Source organism: Cnephaeus nilssonii (assembly GCF_951640355.1).
Source record: "Cnephaeus nilssonii genome assembly, chromosome: 14".
Classification (NCBI taxonomy): domain Eukaryota; kingdom Metazoa; phylum Chordata; class Mammalia; order Chiroptera; family Vespertilionidae; genus Cnephaeus; species Cnephaeus nilssonii.
In genome coordinates, this window is record NC_137085.1 from 78,249,827 (window position 1) to 78,270,639 (window position 20,813).

At 42.4% G+C, this 20,813-nt stretch overlaps 1 protein-coding gene across 5 annotated transcripts in view; it reads left to right on the top strand.

Annotated features, from left to right (window-relative positions):
* Nucleotides 1-20,813, top strand: part of NOL8 (nucleolar protein 8) — a 50,043-nt gene that overhangs the window by 12,572 nt on the left and 16,658 nt on the right. For all 5 annotated transcript variants that reach the window (XM_079791349.1, XM_079791350.1, XM_079791348.1 and 2 more), the window contains exons 6-12: nucleotides 7,492-7,560; nucleotides 9,599-11,413; nucleotides 13,399-13,512; nucleotides 14,125-14,244; nucleotides 14,524-14,614; nucleotides 17,426-17,564; nucleotides 18,737-18,814. In XM_079791349.1, coding sequence (XP_079647475.1) covers nucleotides 7,492-7,560; nucleotides 9,599-11,413; nucleotides 13,399-13,512; nucleotides 14,125-14,244; nucleotides 14,524-14,614; nucleotides 17,426-17,564; nucleotides 18,737-18,814 — 2,426 coding nt within the window. The remainder of the gene's footprint in view (nucleotides 1-7,491; nucleotides 7,561-9,598; nucleotides 11,414-13,398; nucleotides 13,513-14,124; nucleotides 14,245-14,523; nucleotides 14,615-17,425; nucleotides 17,565-18,736; nucleotides 18,815-20,813) is intronic.

The window sequence follows — 20,813 nt, forward strand, 5'->3', positions numbered from 1 at the left end:
TTAATTTTTTCTGGTTTTTGTTTGTTGTTATTGTTCTCTATTTTATTTAATTCTGCTCCAATTTTATTTTTTCTTCTACTGACTTTTTTTTTTTTCTTAGTTCTTTAAGGAGAAATGTTAGGTAATTTACCGGAGATTTTTCTTGTATATTGAAGTGGGTGGAATGCTATAAAGTTGATTTGATGAGGCTGGTTTGTGCCCCATCGTAAGGACTATCCTTGAAAATGTTCCAAGTGCACTAGAGAAGAATGTATAATCTGGTGTTTAATGTGACAGCTCTGTCAATACCGAGCATGTCCATTTGATCTAATGTGTCATTCATTACTGATTTTCTTTTTGGATGATCTATGCATTGCTGACAATGAGTATTTATGTTCTCTACTATACTTGTGTTTTTGTCAATTTCTCCCTTTATTTCTGTTAATAATTGCCAAATATATATATTTTTTAATATATATTTATTTCAGAGAGGAAGAGAGAGAGAGAGAGAGAGAGGAGAGATAGAGAGAAAGAAACATCAGTAATGAGAATCATTGATCGGTTACTCCTGCACACACCACACTAGGGATCTAGCCCACATCCCAGGCATGTGCCCTGACCGGGAATCAAACTATGATCTCCTGGTTCATAGGTCAACACTCAGCCATTGAGCCATGCCAGCCTGGCGATTGCTGTGTACATTTTGATGCTCCTAGGTTGGATGCATATATGTTGATAAGTGTTATGTCTTCTTGATGTATTGCCTCCTTTATCACTGTAAAATGTCCATCATTATCTCTTGTTACCTTTTTTATCTTGAAATCTATTTTTTCACTATGCCTGCATACCTATTCTCTGGATGCCCCTTGCTTGGAGATGCTACTTTCCTCCTTCACTGTGTTTGTCTCCTGAAGGCAGAAAATAATTGGGTTTTGTTTATAAATCTATCTAGTTCCTCTCTGTCATTTTATTAGTGAGTTCAGTCCTAAATACAGTTAAGATGATTATTGATGTTTGAGGATTTCCTATAGCCTTTTTGTGTGTTTTTTGTTGTTGTTGTTTTTTGTTTTGTTTCTTTTGTTTTGGTAGCTCTGTGTCTTCGCTATTGCTTTTCCTTTGTGTTACTGTCTGTTATTTCATTTTGTTGGTATTCTATATTTTTCCTTCGGTTTTGTGTGTGTGTGTGTGTGTTGTGTGTTGTGTGTGTGTGTCAGTTCCAGATTTTTGTTTTGTGGGTACCATTAGGTTTATGCAAAAAAAAAAAAAAGTCATTTTTCGTGGGGTTTTTTTCTTGTGATTGCACCTTATCTTCATTCACCTGTACAAGTTCGGTCCTTCCCCCCCCTCCCGCTTTATGTTTTTGTTGTCACACATTATCCCATTTTATGCTGTGTGTTCATTTCCAATTGCAATTTCCAATTTGACTTGTTTATTTACTTTCTTTTTAATCCTCACACACGGACGACATGTTTTGATTGATTTTTCAGCAGGAACACTATAATAAGCTGGATATATTGTTCTTAATAGTGATGTCTCTTTTTGCATTTTTTGAATATTTGATTCCACTCTCTCCTGGCTTATAGTGTTCCTGTTGAAAAATTTGATGGTAATCTAATGGGCTTCATTTCATAAGTTACTGTCTTCTTTACCCTGACAACCTTGAGGATTTTTCCTTTTTCATTAATTTTTGAGGGTTTTTTTTTTATTATTGATTTGAGGGAGGGAGGGGGAGAGAGAGAGAACATTGATATGAGAGCGAAACATCAATTGGTTGTCTCCTGTACATACCCCAACAGCATCAAAACCACAACCTGGGCATGTGCCCTGACTTGGAATTGAACCCACCACTTTTCAGAGTGTACGGGACAACACTCCACACGGGCCAGGGCAATTTTTGACAGCTTTAATATAATATGCCTTTCAGAAGAACTTTTTGGGTTGATATAAATAAGTAGGTGTTATCTCTAGGTGTAAGCTTCTTAGATCAAGTGTCCAGCTCTTTCCTTATGTGTGAAAACGTCTCATCAACATTTTGTTTGAATAAGCTCTCTGTTAGCTTTGAGAGGAAGGGACAGGGAGAAATACAAACATCAATGATGTGAGAGAATTATTGATCAACTTCCTCCTGCACGTCCTGCATTGGGGATCAAGCCTGCAATCTGGGCATGTGCCCTGACTGGTAATAGAACTATAACCTCCTGGTTTAACCACTGAGCAACACCAGCCAGGCAAACCCATTATTCTAACATTGCTCTAGTGGAGTCAGATACTTTTCATGGAGTCTTTAATCTTTCTACTCGCAATTCTCTATTCTTCCACCAGAGTCATTCCTAAATTTCTGTCTTCGATATCACTAATTCTTTATACCATCTAGTCTGCTCTCTTTGCTATGTTTGCTAGTTCATTCTTCATCTCTTCTATTGATTTCTTCAAATCCAAAATTTCTGTTTGGTTCTTGTTTAAAGTTTCAATTTTTTTTGGTAAAGTACTTCTTTTATTCATTGATTCTATTCCTAAGCTAGTTGCATTGTTTTTTGAATTTGCTTATATCTGAGTGAATACTTTTTGTGCTGCGCCAGCACAGCCAAGGGTTTGGCGAGCCTGAGGGGGGCTGGCGAAGGATGAAGAAAAGACAAAGAGAATAAGCTGGGTCTAGGTGGATCTTCTGTGCCTGGCTGAGACCACAGAACAGATCCAGATGGCAAGTTGAGCCTTTATTTATAGTCAGAGGTAAACAAGGTAATTTATGAAGTTCTTGTGAGTTTCACTTGTTTTGGCAGCACTTGCTGCACCTCCCACAGCCCATTAGCTACCCAGGAAAGATCTAGGGAGCAGTCACAAGATCAAGCTTAATTATGCTAAGAGGGCTGTGCCCTCCAAGCTGGGACTTGTTTGTGGCTTTGCCAACAGGTCAGTCCGAGGCTTAACCCTATAGCCGCTTCCTACATCTCGCCTTTCTTTTATTTTTAAGCTACTATAATGAAAGTAAAACTTAAGCATCAAGAACAAAACTCTGGCTATTAAAACAGTAACAAAACAATCACAATGCAAAACCCAAACTACAGACATGTTAACATTTTAAAACTTAAACATCAAGAACAAAACTCTGGCCCTAACCGGTTTGGCTCAGTGGATAGAGCGTTGGGCTGCGGGCTGAAAGGTCCTGGGTTCGATTCCGGTCAAGGGCATGTACCTTGGTTGCAGGCACATCTCCAGTGGGGAGTGTGCAGGAGGCAGCTGATCGATGTTTCTCTCTCATCGATGTTTCTAACTCTCTATCCCTCTCCCTTCCTCTCTGTAAAAAATCAATAAAATAAAAAAAATTAAAAAATAAAAAAGAACAGAACTCTAGCTATTGACAAAACAATGCCAGTGCAACACAACAATAATAGAGAAATCAAACTACAGTAACATTTTTCTACTAAATGAAAGTTTCTTTTGCTGATTTACTCAGAGTCCTTGGACTTGGCCGCGTAAGACTTTACAGAAGACTGGCAGCTAACCAATGCTAGCATGGCCAGAAACATGATTGAGGGAGTAGTTTCCACTTCCTGCTTTCTGCCATCTGCTGGGCCTCAGTTGTTAACTTCTTCAGCTGACCCCATGTTGGCACCTCGGTCTCTTGTGTAGCCTTCGTCGTCTTCCTTTTCTGCTTTACTGTCATCGGGGCAACTCTCAGTCTTTTGAATGAAGGGACAAGGAGCTTCTCTGGGTCCATTGTGGTGACGCATGTAAAGCTCGGGCACCCAAATTGGCTGTGCTGCTCCTTCTGGAAAGGTACAAACACAGCCTCTTCCCCACATCATTATTGGATCTGGTCCAAACCACTCTCCAGTTTGTGCATCCTTCCATTGGGCTAACCCCGCGGAGGCTATTGTACAGGAGGCCCGGTGCCTTTTGGCTGCCATACGACCCTCTGCATCGCAATTCAAAAATTTAAAGCATAGAGAACATGACTGAGTTTGTTTTGAGGTGACACATAACATCCGTCTCCCCCTTTCTGTTTTAGTAATTGCATTTTAAGAGTATGATTTGCTCTTTCCACTATTGCTTGACCTTGAGGGTTGTAAGGGATACCAGTTTTATGACAAAATTGATATTGCTGGCAAAAATGTTGAAAAGCAGAACTAGTGTATGCGGGTCCATTGTCTGTCTTTAGCTCTAAGGGAGGATCTAGTACCGCAAAGGCAGCTAGGCAGTGATTAATTACATGCTTGGCACTCGCTCCCATTTGCGGAGTCGCAAAGATAAAGCGGGAGCAGGTATCTACATTAACATGCACCCATCTATGGTTACCAAACTCCGGGACATGGGTGACATCCATTTGCCAGATTTGATTAGGTTTAAGACCTTGATTAGGATTAACCCCCAACGATTGCACAGGGCAATGAATTAATTACACACTGAGGGCACTGCTTAACAATTTGACGAGCTTGCTCCCAAGAAATACGGAATTGTTTGGGTAAGGCAGCAGCATTTTGATGATGCAAAGCATGGGAGGACTGGGCAAGAGAAAATGGGGTAGCCTCTTGCATCACAGCAAGGAGGCGATCAATAGCTGATGGACCAGGGAGACCTGAATGAGACTGGATATGACCAATAAAGCAGGGAAACTGTCGTTCTCTAATGACTTTTTGAAGGTTGAAAAATAAATGAAAGAGTTCCTCCGAATTAGTGTGCCCTATAGTAGCCGTTTCAATTAGTTTGGCCATACTTATCACATACGCACTATCACTATATAGGTTGATGGGCTCCGTAGCAGAGTTTGTCAAGGCATAAATAAGAGCTTGTATTTCTACCCGTTGTGCTGAAATATAAGGGGTTTGAAGGACCCTTGCTCCCCTGCTGCAGTAGATCCAGCCTTTCCAGAACTGGATCCACCTGTAAAAATGATTAGTGCCTGAGGTATAGGTTGTGACTTCACTGTCTTTGGGAAGGTAAAGGTAGTGACTGAGAGAAATTGTAAAACCTTATTTGCTGGGTAATGGTTACCAACCTGTCCGGAGAAATTAGCAAGTGCAACTTGCCAACTTGTTGATCGTTGCCAGAGCCGGTCTTGCTGAATAGCAGTAAATGGCACTACAATAAGGTCAGGGTCTCGGCCCACTAACTGGCCTGATCGAAGGCGGGCTTGAGCTATTAGCTGGGAAACCGAATCATGGAAAGGAGTTAATACCTTCGTTGGAGAATGAGCCAAATATAGCCATTCAACAACTCCAGGAGCTTGCCAACTGACCCCAGTGGGTTGATGTTGATGGTAATTTAATTTTGCTTATGTCTAAAGACTTTTCCCCTTTTGTTGGCAGCTGCCTCCAGGCTTTGGTGGCACATACATTTATTTGCTGATAAGCTTGCATGGGGTACACTAACTGAGCCTGCAAAGCCCCATGAGGTCCGGTGCCCGTGAGCATATTAATTGTAATGGGTACCCCATGAGCTTGGTTTCTGTTATCCTGCTCCTCACTAAGCTCTGCCCAATTAGATTTCCATAATAAGTAATCTCCAGGTGGGAGACAAGCCTTCGAGACAGTATTCCAGTCACTAGGAGCCATAGCTTCCTCATATATTGTATATAGTGACCCCAGCCCATAGGGGGAAGTCGGTCCATACATAGAACAAGAAGTCTTCAACTCCTTCAAAGTTTTAAAAGGTATAGACTGATGACCACGGAGCATCTGACCTGGATTCTGAGGATCAGGCTGCTCAAATTTAGGATATAAACTGAATCCTGACGTATCTTCCCCAGCCTGCCTGGCCTCATACAGAGTCTGCTGGAGTAGAGACAAAAGCACCATTCTTTTTTCTGCTTGTTTAGGGGGTAAAAAGAGAGGCTTATGAGCAACAGTAAGCTCTCCAAATGTTTGCATCAGACCCCCATCATCCCAGACCCGCCGGTGCTGTTCCCTTGCTTCCTCCAATCCTCGCTCATATTTGTGAGGCAGCGCATCGTCTGGAGGCCTCTCTCCCACAGGAGCTGTAGCCCCAGGGACTGGAGGAGGCAGCGGAGGCGCCGATAGTGGAGTTGGAAGTCTCTGGCAGCCTTCCCCCATCTGTCTTGATTCCCCTGCCACATTCCTCCACTCCCCTTCTGGAGCGAGCTCTAGGCAGTCCCGAATCAGGGACCACAGACTGAAAGCAGAGGCAGGCATTTCCTCTGGACCTTCAGCTGTATAATGATCGCGAAGTTGTTTGCCTACCTTCTCCCGTGCCTCTATATTTACCCAACCCTTCACGGCTGTCGTGTGCATTGTGCTATCCTTCACCCCTCTTCCCTCTTTCCCTACTCACTCTGACATGCCCACCTTTAGATGTCTCAGTGCATGGAACCCTGGGAGCTGTTTGTGTGTTAAACAGGGAATCCTGTTTTGAATTTTGGCTGTCCAGCTTCTTGTAACTTCATGGAGAAGTCCTCTCATGTTGCCATGCTGCTGGTGTCACTAACAACTGGTGTATTTGGTGTAGCATCCTACGTGCCCCAGTTGTCCTTTTGTTTTTCTCTCTTCACATACTTGTGTGTGTGTGTGTGTGTGTGTGTGTGTGTGTGTGAACTCGTTTCATTATCAGAAAACTAAACCCAACGGTAATCATGGCAGACTGTGACTTTAATTTTGGTTAAAGTTATATTTGTGGCCCTAGTTGGGTGGCTCAGTTGGTTGGAGTGTCATCCCATACATCAAAAGGTTGCAGGTTTGATTCCTAGTCAGGGCACGTACCGGAGACAACCGGTCCATGTTTCTCTTTCCCCCTCTTTCTCGTTCTTTTCCTTTCTCCCTCCCCCTCTCTCTAAAATCAATAAACATATCTTCATGTGAGGATTTTTAAAAAGTTATATTTGTCAACTGAAGGACTTGTATGTAGGAATCCCTTTCCACGTCCCGCGTGGTCCAGGGTTCCGGTTCAGGGTTCGAGTTCTGGAGAAGGGCCGCACACAAATGAATGGAGACTTGAAGAAATTCAATTTGGCGAAATGGGGGGCCAGGCGGTAGTCCACCTCTAGTGGGAGAACTGACAACTGCTCTGGCCCTGCCATCCCTTTTATTGAGGTTTTGGGGAAAAACATCTTAGGCAAGATAACAGAAACTTACATGTAGCCCTTAGGCAGGAAATAACAGAAACTTACATGGGACAAACAAAGGTGGAGGCTGCTTCAGCTAACAATGTAAACAACTAAAGGGTGAGTGGTTAGAGCAATTAAGGTTGTTGACCAGCCTTCCTGGCTTCCTGTCAACATCTCTCTTTTAGTGAAACTGATTTGTTTCCGGCACTTGTATGCATGCATATAAGTACAACCAATGGACACAAGATACTGGGGGGATGGGATGAGGGCATGCGACAGGAGATAGGGGAGACTGGAGGAAGGTCAATGGGGGGGGCGAAAGGAGACATATGTACTACTATATGTAATACTTTAAACAATAAAATAAAATTTTAAAAAAGTTATATTTGTGAAATGTGGTTAATCCTTTTCATTTGTGACATATATAATAAATACGTGTTTTTTTATTTTTTCAGAATTGGGTTGTAAGTAAATTTGGAAGAGTCTTACCTGTTCTTCATCTAAAGAATCAACAGAAACGTAAAATATCCTTTGCAATTGGGTTTCCAGAGTAATTATTATTTAGCACAGTTTTGGCTAATTACCAAAGTTTACTTCCTATCTTTAGAATTTCATTACCTCTGTCAAGAAATCTTTAGATGTTTAACAGTTTTATGTTCCCAACTTTTAGGCAAGGTAAGACCTTACTACCTGCATGAATGGAATAATTAAGATAATAATTAGAGAATATAATGAGGTTTTATATGAGTAAGTGATAGAAATGATGATTGTCAAAGAAGCCTTTCCACTTATTAATGTATATGCCTTTCTCTCACGTGACATGGACTCAGAGCCATTGCTGAAGATCTAAAGTGGGGCAGTGGACAGGGGGCCATTGGGAAAGAAGGTTTTAGAGGAAGTGCAGGCGGCTTCACATTCCTGGAAACGTGATGGGAAGGAGAGTCCAAGAAAGAGGAAAATAGTTTATGGAAATACATAGCTAAGTATGAGAATGGTGGGTGGAGAAGTAGTGTGGGCCCAGAATGCGCAAATTCAGATGCGCCTGTTCCTTTGAGGAAATGAGGTCAGATTGTTAAAACTTTGAATTTCTAGTGTTAAGAACTGCTGGGCAGAGGTGCACTTGTGTATCGTTACCTGTTATAATGTGAGTCAGAGAAGCAGAAGCAGTTCCACGTCTTTCATTCAGAGGGGATGTAATTCAGCCAGTGCCTTAAAACGTGCTGGAGGAGCTGGGAACTAACAGATTGCCCAGAGATTACTAACTGAAACCGCTGCCACCCTGGGGTTAGAGAGCAGCAAGCATGTCCTCATTGTTTGAGGCTGCTGTGCTCCTGAGGCCGCAGGAGCCTCCCCTGCCAGTGGCACTAAACTCGGAGAAATGGGGGGCACTTCCTTCCTCTTCCCCTTCTTGCTTCCTACCAATGGTAGCCACTGACAGCGAAGAGGGAGATCTTGGCGGGAACTGTGAAGCTGAGAGACCGTGGGCACTATGGAAGGCCTCACATACTTGCTATGTGTTCATTAGTTACTAGATGAACAAAGAAACTTTTCAGGGGTAATAACTTAAAGCAACTTCTTACTGCCTGTTCATATGTTTTAGGAAATTGGCAAATGCCAAGAGTCATCACAGCATGTTGACATTAACTAGATCAGTGATGGGCAACCTTTCGAGCTCGGTGTGTCAAACTTCGCCAAAAAACTGAGCATAACTTGGGTAGTGTGTCACTTTGAGGAAAAAACATTATTTCGCAAATGTTTCATCCTCAGGAGCAGCAAATGTTTCATCCTCGGCATGCGGCCGCCTCAGCGGCCACGTGTCATCAGAAATGGCTACGCATGTCAGTGCTGACACGCGTGTCATAGGTTCGCCATCACTGAACTAGATCCTTCTTGATAATGTTAGCCACAAAACACATCCTGGTATTATCTTTCTGATAAAGACCTACAAAATGCCCTGCAGAGAAAAGAGATGTAAGTGGGGATTATTGAGCTGAGAGAGTCAGAGCTCGGATAGCTAGAATCAGAGCTAGTCCTGAGGAGGCAGGAGAGCCAAAGGGGTTTGAGACCCGAGGACACGTGGTGTCTAGCTGTGCCCCTTAGGGTGCTCCTCTGTTCTCTGCTTTATAGCATCAGCTCCGTAGATGGGCTTCTGAAATTTACAGAAAACAGTCTTTGGGACTCTGTATCTAGAATCTAATTTGAATGACTTTGCTATGGTGTCTACATACAAGTATATATTCTGCTGATTAATATTGATGGTGCTTTTTATAATTCTGTATAGAACTCTCAATTTCAGGGAACCTGAGGTCGCCTAGTGAAATCCTCATTTTGTTGGATAGGGAACTGAGGGTAAGATGAAACAGTATTGTGTGGTGAAGGCCAGGGATGGGGCAGGAGCTGGGTGGAGGGGATCACAGGGTGGGGGAGAAACGGGATATCTGTAATATCCTCAACAATAAAAATAATTTTTAAAAAAGATTGAACATTATTCCTTTTGCTTCACCAGATTGACAGGTTTTCCTAAAACCTAGGCCTTTGTTTTGTTCCTTGACTTATGGAAACATAAAGTATGACCCATCAAAATACTGCCACAACTTAAAAAAAATAGGGGAGGATTTTACAAATGCCATTCCTGTATCCAATCTCACTTGGGAATTGGAAGGAGGGAACGATCCTATGAGTAAGAAACGGCAAGGGAAATTTTCTGACATTTTCAGCCCTCCCAAGAAGATAATAAAAGTGCAAAAGAATCAGAGTTCCACTTTGTCTCTGACTATGAGACCAAGACCCAGCAGGGTAAAAATGGAGACCACACAAGAAATACCTAATGATCCTGTTACTCTTAAATCACCCCATGGACCTGATGCTGATAGTCAGAAACTTAGAAGTCTTTTTCAGACTTCTGGCTTGGAAAACACTGGGAACAAAAATAGCATGTCTAAGGATGATATCGATTCTGAAGATGAATTAAGACTAATGATCGCAAGAGAGGAAAACTTAGAGAGAACTGCATGGTCCTCAATAAATGAATATGATTCCTTTGAAATTGTAAGGGATGATTTCAAATCAGATGTTCACAAACTTTGTTCTTTGACAGGTTTAGGCAACAAAAATAACGTCTCTTTTGATAGTGAAGATAATGTGGGAGGTGATTGCGACGATGATTCAGGAGATGCAGACGACACTGCAGTGAATAACAATGTTGGTAAGGTAAAAAAGAGTACAAAATTTTCACAAATGGAAAAGTCTGTATTCAAGAAAAGTTCTTCGAAAAATAGAAAAACGTGTGAGCTTTCTGATCATTGTACCAAAGTACAAAACAGCCAAACCAATGTGGAGCTGGCCGTAAGTCATGGAGTTGAGTCTCTGTGTCACTCGCGTGGCAGTGAAGATGCTGCTTCTCGGTCGGAATCAGCCGTGTCTGAGGACGGGGAGTATGACGCCATGATGGACAACTGTCTCCAGGTGACTCTCTCTCTGGCTGATTTGGCACATTTGGCTGGCAGTGACCTGAAGGCTCCAAAAGAAGATCCCGAGAGCCATGGCTGGGAAACCACCTCCATGTGTGACAGAGCCTCCAAGAGCCATGGGACTTCTGGTGGCCTCCACAGAAGTCGAGAATGTATTTATCCTGAAGAGATTGTGGCTTCCCTTTTAGAAGAAGAAGAGAATACCCCTGGAAAGCAGAAACCAAAGGCAAACAACTTAAAGCTAAAATTCCAGGCATTCAAGGGAGTAGGCTGTCTCTATGGAAAGCAGCCAGTGAAAAAATCCTTGAAAGAGAATGTTGCCTCTAGCAATGTTCATAAAAATGGGCACTCCTTGAAACTTGAGGATCCCACTAGCATGTCCATGGAAAAGGGCTTCCCAAATTCGAATGGCTCGTCAAGCAAACTGACTCCTTTCCAAGGTTCAAAGAAAGCAGATGACCCAAACTATATCCAACCTCAGAAGAGACGGTTTACTTTTAAGACCCAGAATCACAAAGTGGGGTCCCCTAGCAGTTCAGAAAAGGGAAGTCGAAATCCTGATCCTGGTCTGTTGCCATTAAAACATAACGCAGTAAGGCTTGGTGCAGAAACCTCCCTGAGAGGCTTTGATGAAGACTGTTGCCACGAGACAACAGAGACAGGAGAGGACTCTGAAAAGAGGCCTGATCTAACCAGCCCCGTGGTTCCTGAGAATCCCCCAGAGGCCTCCAGGATGAACACGCAGGGAAGCAAAACTGACTTCCCACTTTCTCTTCATAGTTCACCCGATGTTTTTGCTAAGAAAAAGCATGCTGAAGATAATCAGAAGCGTTTGTCAGCCGTAGAGGCAAGGCAGAAAGCAAAAGAAGTACAAAAGAAGCTGGTTCATAATGCCCTGGCCAATTTGGTGAGTCTGGTTTAACAAGAACTCTAAAATTGCATCCTTTTCTTCCCATGAAGGTAGGCATGCCCCTTTAGAGGTCAGTATCTTGGCACTCACCAGTTTCATTTTTTTTGTCCTTGAGTTGGAAGCTTTTATCACCATGTATATTTAGTATATTCCAACAGAAGTGAGGTTAATCTATTTATGAAAACCCCTTTTAATTTGTTTTGATCTATTTTCATAGTTTCCTATGAAATTAGAACTGGTATAGTTAAGTAAGATATCCTAATATATTCGAATTTACATATTAATCACCTCCCAAGTGATTTATATCTTGCCAAGATTTACTGTAATGAACCTATATTCGTTCTTCCAACATGTGTTAAGTACCTCTGAAGTTCTAGGCCTTCACTGGAAGTACTAGGTTTGTAAAATGAGGTCAAGAAACATGGTTCCTGCCTCAGGTATTGGCTCTTAGTGTGGTACGCAGAAGGTGACGTTTGCGCCCCGCAGTGCAGGGAGAGTATGCCCATGTGCCCTGGCAGCACTGGGAGGCAGCAGGTGGGTCAGGGGAATGGGAATAGGGGTTTCCTCAGCCTAGACGGAGGCTAGTGAGAACAGTGTACTCTGATTGGGCAGAGGTAAAGATGGGAAGGGAGAGGAAAGGCATTTCATGAAGAGGGAGCAATTTATACAAAAGGGAATGTGTGTGACGGAAATGTTTAAAGTATGAAGTGGCAAGAAATAAGACGAGAGGTAAATGGGGACAGTGAAGAGTCTACAGGGCTTGGGCTTTTTATTTTTATTTTTATTGATTTCAGAGAGGAAGGGGGAGAGAGGTAGAAACATCAATGATGAGAGAGAATCATGGATCGGCTGCCTCCTGCACACCCCCACACTGGGGATCAATCCTGCAATCTGGGCATGTGCCCTGACCGGGAATCAAACAGCGACCTCCTGGTTCATAGCTCGACGCTCAGCCACTGAGACACGCCGGCCGGGCTGGACTTTATTCTTTTTATTATTATTTTTTTAAATATATTTTATTGATTTTTTACAGAGAGGAAGAGAGAGGGATAGAGAGTTAGAAACATCGATGAGAGAGAAACATCGATCAGCTGCCTCCTGCACACCCCCCACCGGGGATGTGCCCGCAACCAAGGCACATGCCCCTGACCAGAATCGAACCTGGGACCCTTGAGTCCGCAGGCCAACGCTCTATCCACTGAGCCAAACCGGTTTCGGCACTTTTTATTTATTTTATATATTTTATTGATTTTTTACAGAGAGAAAGGGAGAGAGAGAGAGTTAGAAACATTGATGAGAGAGAAACATCAATCTGCTGCCTTCTGCACACCTACTGGGGATGTGCCTGCAACCAAGGTACATGCCCTTGACCGGAATCGAACCTGGGACCCTTCAGTCCGCAGGCCGACGCTCTATCCACTGAGCCAAACCGATTAGGGCTGGACTTTATTCTTAAGGCTGTGAAAAGACTGAATAATTTTAAAGGAAGAGATGAAGATTCATTGTGTCTATATTGGAGTAGGAATTGGCAAACTATAGCTCGCAGGCTATGCAGCCCACAGCCTATCTTGGTACAGCTTCCAAGCTAAGAAAGGTTTTTACATTTTTTTAAAAAGAATACAGGACAGACCACAGATCCTTTGTGACCCTTTACAGAAATAGTTTGCCAAACTCAGTTTGGAGAAAGTTATTCAGGCCATAATGATCAAGAAATCAAATGGCAAATCTGGAACCAGGGACAGCCTTTGGGAAGGTCATGAGCCAGAACCAAGACAGTACCAATGGGAATAGATTTAAAGATACCAAGAAGGGCCAATTGATGGGACTTTGATCAGCTGGTTATGCAGAGAAGTCGTAAGTGTCCCTCTTGGGAAAATAATTGGATGATGGCATTCACTAGACAAGAAAAAGGGACGGGAAGTAGACTTGGCCAGGAAGGGAAATGAGGGCTTGTCTTACAATGCCTTTGATGACCGCCCTAGGATGGTCCTCCGGAGGACAAGCCAACACACATCATCTTTGGTTCTGACAGTGAGATTGACACAGAAGAGACGTCCATTCGGGAGCAGAGCCAGCTGGTAGAGAACCCAATCAAAGTAAGCGTTCAGGGTGTCATTGTGGGCACTCCTACTTCTGCAGATCCATTTGCACACCAACACCTGCAGACAACTGCCAGGCTCAACGTAAAGTCCTCCGGGAGCCACTGAAAGCCAGGGCTCCCTAGTCACCACACACACTGCAGCAGTGGTTCTCACCTTCCTGACGCCGCGGCCCTTTAACACAGTGCCTCATGTTGTGGTGACCCCAACCATAAAATTCTTTTCGTTGCTACTTCATAACTAATTTTGCTACTATTATGAATCGTAATGTAAATATCTGTGTTTTCCGATGGTCTTAGGCGACCCTGCTAGCTGTTTTCAACCTGTGGGTCACGATCCACAGGTTAAGAACCGCTGCTGTAGAGCCTAAGACCATCACATTTATAACAACTGCCGTCCTCCCCCCTCCCTGCCCTCACCCCCCATTTGGGCTGCATGGGGAGCCTCTGCTTGGCCTGAGTCAGGAGTTCCCATTCTAACCATCACCACCCTTTCCTGGGAGAGCCACCTGGGTTGTTGGTTCTTAAATGTGAGGGACGATTGCATAATGAAGGAAGCACTGATTGCCTTCGCTTTTAATGCATGTTTCTGCTGTCATCCCTGTCACAGGAGTTCCTGAGCCGAGCATCCGGGACACTGTTTGGCAGCAGTGAGGAGGAGTCGGACCCTGAAGAGGACAGGAATAGGTTCAGAATTAAGCCTCAGTTCGAGGGCAGAGCTGGGCAGAAGGTTAGTAAAGAATGAAAATGCTAACACTTGCAACATGTCCTTATTTTTTAACATAGCCCTTAAATCTAGGCAAATGCAGGAAGACTTTGACCCACACTCCAGTTTTTAGCTTTGTTTTGGGAGTAAATCGCCCACAGCCATTCCAACTGGCTCATGGGTAGGTGAGGCTATGAAACATACAGTGTCATTTCAGAGTGAGGGAGGGCACCTGCAAAGTCTTCTTTAGAAGCGATTTCTTGGGACTGTGGCCATAGTTGTGTGTGTGTTTTGTCTTGGTAGCTCATGAATTTGCAGTCTCACTTTGGCACTGATGACAGATTCCGCATGGACGCCCGATTTCTAGAAAGTGACAGTGAAGAAGAACGGGAAGGTAAATGCCTCATTGTCCGCCATGCTGATGTCAGAGCTGGGCCCCTGAGAAGCCTCCAGTCTAGCTTTTGCTTAACACTGGAGAAGCTCTGCTGACTCAGGAAGCTTACTGTCCAGTGCACAGCTTGTTCAGTGGTCCTGGAGTTCGTGTGCGCATATTAGTTTATTTAGAAAATTTAAATTACTTGAAGCTGACAGAAAAGAGAGGAAAAGATGGCATCCACCAGAGGCTCCGTCTTTCTCTGTGCCATCTCTGGCACAAGAGAAGAGGTGAGGTCCCTGTCTGGCAGTGGAATTGGAGGTCCAGGGGAGGCCATGAAAGACAGTTAAGTCACACTTGACTCTGAAAGAGTATTCGTCTTCCCTGCTGTGTATGCTGGGTGCAGGTATTTTAAAAAGGAATGTGCTATTGAATACCATTCTACTTAGATGTGTCTTTATTTGGGTATATCTAACCGTAATGATGCTATCAGAAGCACCCAAATTCTACTCTTTTACTTCTTTAGCGTCTTCCATAGCAGTGGTTCTAAGCTTTCTCTAGACCTACTCCTGTCCTCAAGTGAGCTCCCTGCTCCCTCTGTAGTCACAGAACTTCTTTCTTTACACCTTCCCTTTTTCTTTCCTTCTTGAGTTAACCTAAACTGCATCTTAATCCCTCATTCATACATCCCGCCACCCCCTTTCTCGCAGACTTCTTCATCTTCCCTTTCTTGTAGCTCCATTCCTCTTTCTACAGAAAAAGCTCTCATAGGTCCAAGAAGCCATTCCTTCAACCCTGCCAATTTTCGAGCTGCCACTCCCAAGATTTTAGTTCTAAACTTGAAAAAAATAAATTACATCTGATGTAGAACCAGTTGACTACTGAAAAAACAGTCTGATTTGAATAACACTTCAATTCTTTGAGGTGATTGTTATGTGATGTACATTACCAGGAACCAGAGTTCAAGGATTAAATTCTCCAGGGTCCACACAAGTTATGCTTCAGAGCTTCTCACTCAGAATCCCATGTTGAACACAGGAATGGACAGAACCTTGGGAGTAGCCTGCATTTAGAAGCTGCACAGAGAGGTTACTTCCTTAACTTCCGCCACTTTGGTCTGTCTCTTTACAGCTCTTCTGTTAAGTGCTCCCTCAAACGCTGTGAATTACCACTTCACCAAATGTAGTGTCATTTTTTTCTAACATCAGCCTCTTCAGCCAACCTACAGCATTTGTCACTGGTGAAATGTTCTCTTTGCTTTGCTCTCCATTATACCACAACTCTGGTGTTCTTCTTTCCTGGGTGTCTAATTTTCCCTTCACCTCCAGGTGTAGGCTCTTCCCAGGTTTCTGTGAGTTCTTGTTGCTTTAGCCTTCTCTTATTCGGGTAATTTCCAAATTTGGGTCATCTTTGATTCTGACTGCTCAACGGAGTCCTATTCCTTCTTTTCTCAGTGCCTGATGGATAGTTCTCACAGGCATTCCTGGGCCCATGTTAAAATTAAAGTCCCAACTTCAGTTTCTCTCTCAGCTCCTCCAGACCCTTCTGTTTCTGTTGATGGCACTTCCATTCTTAAGGCATGCAGACACATGTCCTTGTGTGTGTTTTTTTCTTCCCTGCTTTTGAGGCTCATTTCAAGTGAATTGCAAATACTGTTTGCAAGTAGGCGGCACGGACAGCCTGCAAACACCCTAGTGGTCATTATTAGGTTAAAATTGAAATTGCCATTTTCCAACTCAAAAGTTGTTGAAGCCCTAGCCGGCTTGGCTCAGTGGATAGAGTGTCAGCCTGCGGACTGAAGGGTCGCAGATTCGATTGCGGTGAAGGGCATATGCCTGGGTTGTGGGCTCGATCCCCAGTGGGGGGCATGCAGGAGGCAGCCAATCAATGATTCTCTCTCATCATTGATATTTCTATCTCTCTCTTCCTTCCTCTCTAAAATAAATAAAAATGTATTTTTAAAAAAGAAAAAAAAGTTGTTGAATTAGTAGTTCATATGGTTCAATCTAATGCAGCATAAAACTCTTTGTACTTTTAAAAATATGTGTTTATTTTGTCTTCCCCTACCTGCCACGTGCTCCTCCCATCACTGTGTCTGTCCTTCTTACACTTTGCCTGGTTTATAAAGCATTTCTTGATTTATTTTAACATGATCTATACCTCCGTGGAACCCTTAGAAAGTTTGGGACATCTCTGTTGATAACTTTTTCAAATCAGTGTTTTGTTTTAGATTCTGTGTTTTGGTTTATATCCTGGAAAAAGTTAAGGGTCTCTAAGGCTTATATCTGTCATCCACAGTAGCTGTTTACTTTCCTCCCTGGTCTTTTTCTGAGGCTGAGGGTGACCGCCGTCTCCTTCCGTGACGCCCTGTGCTGTGGACCGTGGGCGCTCTTCCGGCAGTATCGATGGCCGGGTCAAAGCTGGCACAGCTGTCTGCTAACGTCTGGTCGCCAGTACAGTGGCCATCTCTCACTTCTAGATGTCATTTAGATTACATTCTAAAATGTTAATAACTTTAGTTTTGTAATTGGTATCTTTCTATACATTTGTCAGTTTTTACCTTAAAAACTGTTAAATGTGCCAATGAAAACTATTAAATCCAGATTCAATTTTTATAATTACAAATAAAAGTGAGAATTTTTGTTTGTTGGCCATGCAGCTCCGGGTACACTGTGGTGTTGAGGGTCTTGGGGATAGGGAGATCATTAGCAAAATGAGGTTTCACTTTCTTTCTGCATATCTTAATGTGTGTAGGTGATTGATAAGTATGATGATTGAGACTCCTCAAGTTATATTTGCCAAGAGATCACTAATTATCCTTTTCCCTTTAAGAGGTAAACGAAAAGAAAACTACTGAGAAAGAAGAGCTCACTGCAGAAAAGTTGAAAGCCTTGAATATTGTGCAGAGTATTTTGCAAACCAACTTTAGCAATTCTGCAAGCAAAGGATCAGTAGCTGCTAAGAAATTTAAGTATGGTTTATGTCCTGTCCCATTCCACCTTTTTTTTCTTTGCCATAAATGCCTTCCTGAACTCAGTTTAAAACTAGGCCATTTTAAACTTGCTGAGGTGGCCTAATGGCAGTATGTATCAGACCCTTAAAAATATACCTGCCTCCCCTGACCTGTTGGGCTCACTGGATAGAGCATCGGGCTGTGGACTGAAAGGTCCCTGGTTCGATTCCGGTCAAGGGCATGTACCTTGGTTGCAGGCTTGATCCCCAGTGGGGGGCATGCAGGAGGCAGCTGATTGATGTTTCTCATCAATGTTTCTAACTCTATCCCTCTCCCTTCCTTCCTGTAAAAAATCAGTAAAAATATTTTTTTAAAAAAAAATTTATATATACACACACACACACACACACATACATATCTGCCTTTGACCCAGTGATTTAATTTTAACCCTTTGCACTCGCTTGCTTTTTTCTCGATTCCTTTATTCTACTCGGGACTTAATTTTTTAAATACCCCAGATTTTACAAAGCGCGGCAGTAGAATAAAAAACTGGAGTTTCTTTTCATACAAACTTATTTATTTTGGATTTTTTTATATTTCAAATTATTGATACATTCAATACAATTCGACATACGAGCTGCTACCGATGCTAACCGTGTTGAGTCACACTCGACATCCGAGTGCAAAAGGTTAAGAAATTAATCTAAAATAATTTCAATGCCTATGCTCTTAGATAGCATAGCAGCATTGCTTCCATTAAGTGTTTTCAATACAATTCTTTATTATGGACAATTTTAAACATGTAATTTAGAGTAACTAGTGTAATGAAATCCTTGTACTCCAGCCTCTATATTACCAACATATGACCAGCTTTCTTTTCTCTACCTTTACTCACTTTCCCTTGCTTTACCCACTGAAATATTTTATGCAGACTCCAATAGTGTATCATTTTATCTCTATATATTTTAGTATGTTTAAAATAATTTTTAATATTAACAAAAAGGTCCAGGGAAACTTAAAAGTAAATAATTTAAAATATTCTAATGAGATTTTTCTTTGATATTGTATAGCATTGTCTTGCTCAAAAGTTGGAATGGCTCTGATGTTGAATTATAATTTGCTATTAACTTTTTGTGTTTGTTTTCTAATTGATCTCTTCCAATTTATCACTCCTTTTTTTTTTTACATAGGGACATCATACACTATGATCCAACAAGGCATGACCATGCCAATTATGAAAAAAAGAGAGATGATAAACCAAAAGAAAGGTAAGTCAAGCTCCTTCTTTTAGTAGCAGGATTATGTGAATTAATCTCACTGCAAACAATGAGAAAAGTCAATAGTAATCAATATCCCACCCATTGGTCTCCACTGTGTTTTGTTTAAAACCAGGGGAGAGAAAGGAGTGGAGTTATGGGTGTGGTGGAAAGAGCCTTACCTCGGACACAGGAATGTCATGCATGTGAAGGATCATGTGTCTCCTGCTCTAGCATGGTGCCTCCTATTCACGTTAGTTTCTTGTAGCTGCTGTAACAGATTACTGCAAACTTCGTAGCTGACAACCACAGAAAGTATTTCCTCACAGTTCTGAAGGCTAGGATTCTGAAATCACGGTATTGGCAGGGCTGCATTCCTTCTGAAGATTCAGGTTGAAATCATTTCACATCTCTTTCTCAGCCTCGGTTCCTGCCAGCAGTCCATGGTATGCCTTGGTTTGTGGTTACATTGCTTCATCCTTTGCCTCCACCCTCACATGGCCTCCTCCTCTTTTCTGTGTGTGTGTCATCTTTGTGCTCATTATACGGATGCTTGTGACTGCATTTAGGGCCGACCTGGATAATCCTGGGTAGTCTCTTTGTTACATGGTCCTTAACTACTCTACCAAGTCCTTTTTCCAATGAAGGTAATACAGTTTCCAGGGTTTAGGGCCTGGACATGTCTCCTGGGGAACAACCATTCAGTCCACTACTCTAGTGTGGTAGGAGCTTCGCTTTCCTCTAAATATGCTGTCAGTTTGTTAAATGTGCCAAATACATGAGGCAAACAGTAACTTCCCCTGCCTTACCACTAAAGACATGTGGTATCCTGAATTAAATCCTGTAACAAAAAGGACATTTGTAGAGAAACTGGTGAAATGATAATAATGCAACAAGGTTAACCTTTTAGTTTGGGTAATTGTACTATAGTTATATAAGGTGATACTATGAGAAGAAACTAGGTGAACACTACTTTCTTTTCAACTGTTTGGTAAATCTAAAATTATTCTAAAATTAAAGGTTACTTTTAAAAAGAATCACATATCAGACCAAAGTAGAACCAATATAAAAATTTGGTATGTTATTTAAGGTTATCACAATGGTACATAAGTAGGGGATATTTTGTATAATATATTAGTTTTTATTTACATATAGGCTTATCTATTGATGCATAACAAATTGGCCAAAACTTAGCACCTTTACACCAGAAACATTTATTATCTCAGGGTTTCTCTACATCCAGGATTTGGGAGCAGCTTCTTTAAGTGGTTCTGGCCAGGGTTTCTCAAGAGGTTGCAGTCAAGGCCTGGCTGGTGTCACTCCGTTGTTGTAGCGTCATCCCATACACCAAAGGTTGCCGGTTTGGTTTCTGGTCAGGGCACATGCCCAGGTTGCAGGCTTAATCTCTGGTCAGGGCACATGTGCGAGGCAGCCAATCGACATTTTTTTCTCACATCGATATTTCTCTCCTTTTCCCTTCCTCTTGCTCTAAAAATTAATAAAAACATTTTTAAAAGGAGGTTACAGTCAAAACATTGCCTGAGGCTTCAGTCTCTGAAGGTCTAACTGAGCCCGTAGGGTCTGCTTCCAAGATGGCTCATTCACATGGCTTTTGGCCAATTCCTTACTTTGTTGGCCTCTCTATTAGACAGCTTAAGTGCCCTCGTAACATGACAGCTGGCTTCCCCAGACCACGTGACTGAAAACAGAGAAGGAGGAAGCCATCGTGTATTTTATTACCTAGTCTTAGAGTCACACACTGACATCAGTCTTATTTAATCTTCTTTTTTTAAAACATATATATATATATATATATATATACACACACACACACACACACACACACACACACACACACACACACACTGATTTCAGAGAGGGAGGGAGAAGGAGAGAGAGATAGAAACATTGATGATGAGAGAGAATCATTGATCGGCTGCCTCCTGCAAGCCCTAAACTTGGAATCGAGCCCGCAACCTGGGCATATGCCCTTTATCGAAATCGAACCTGG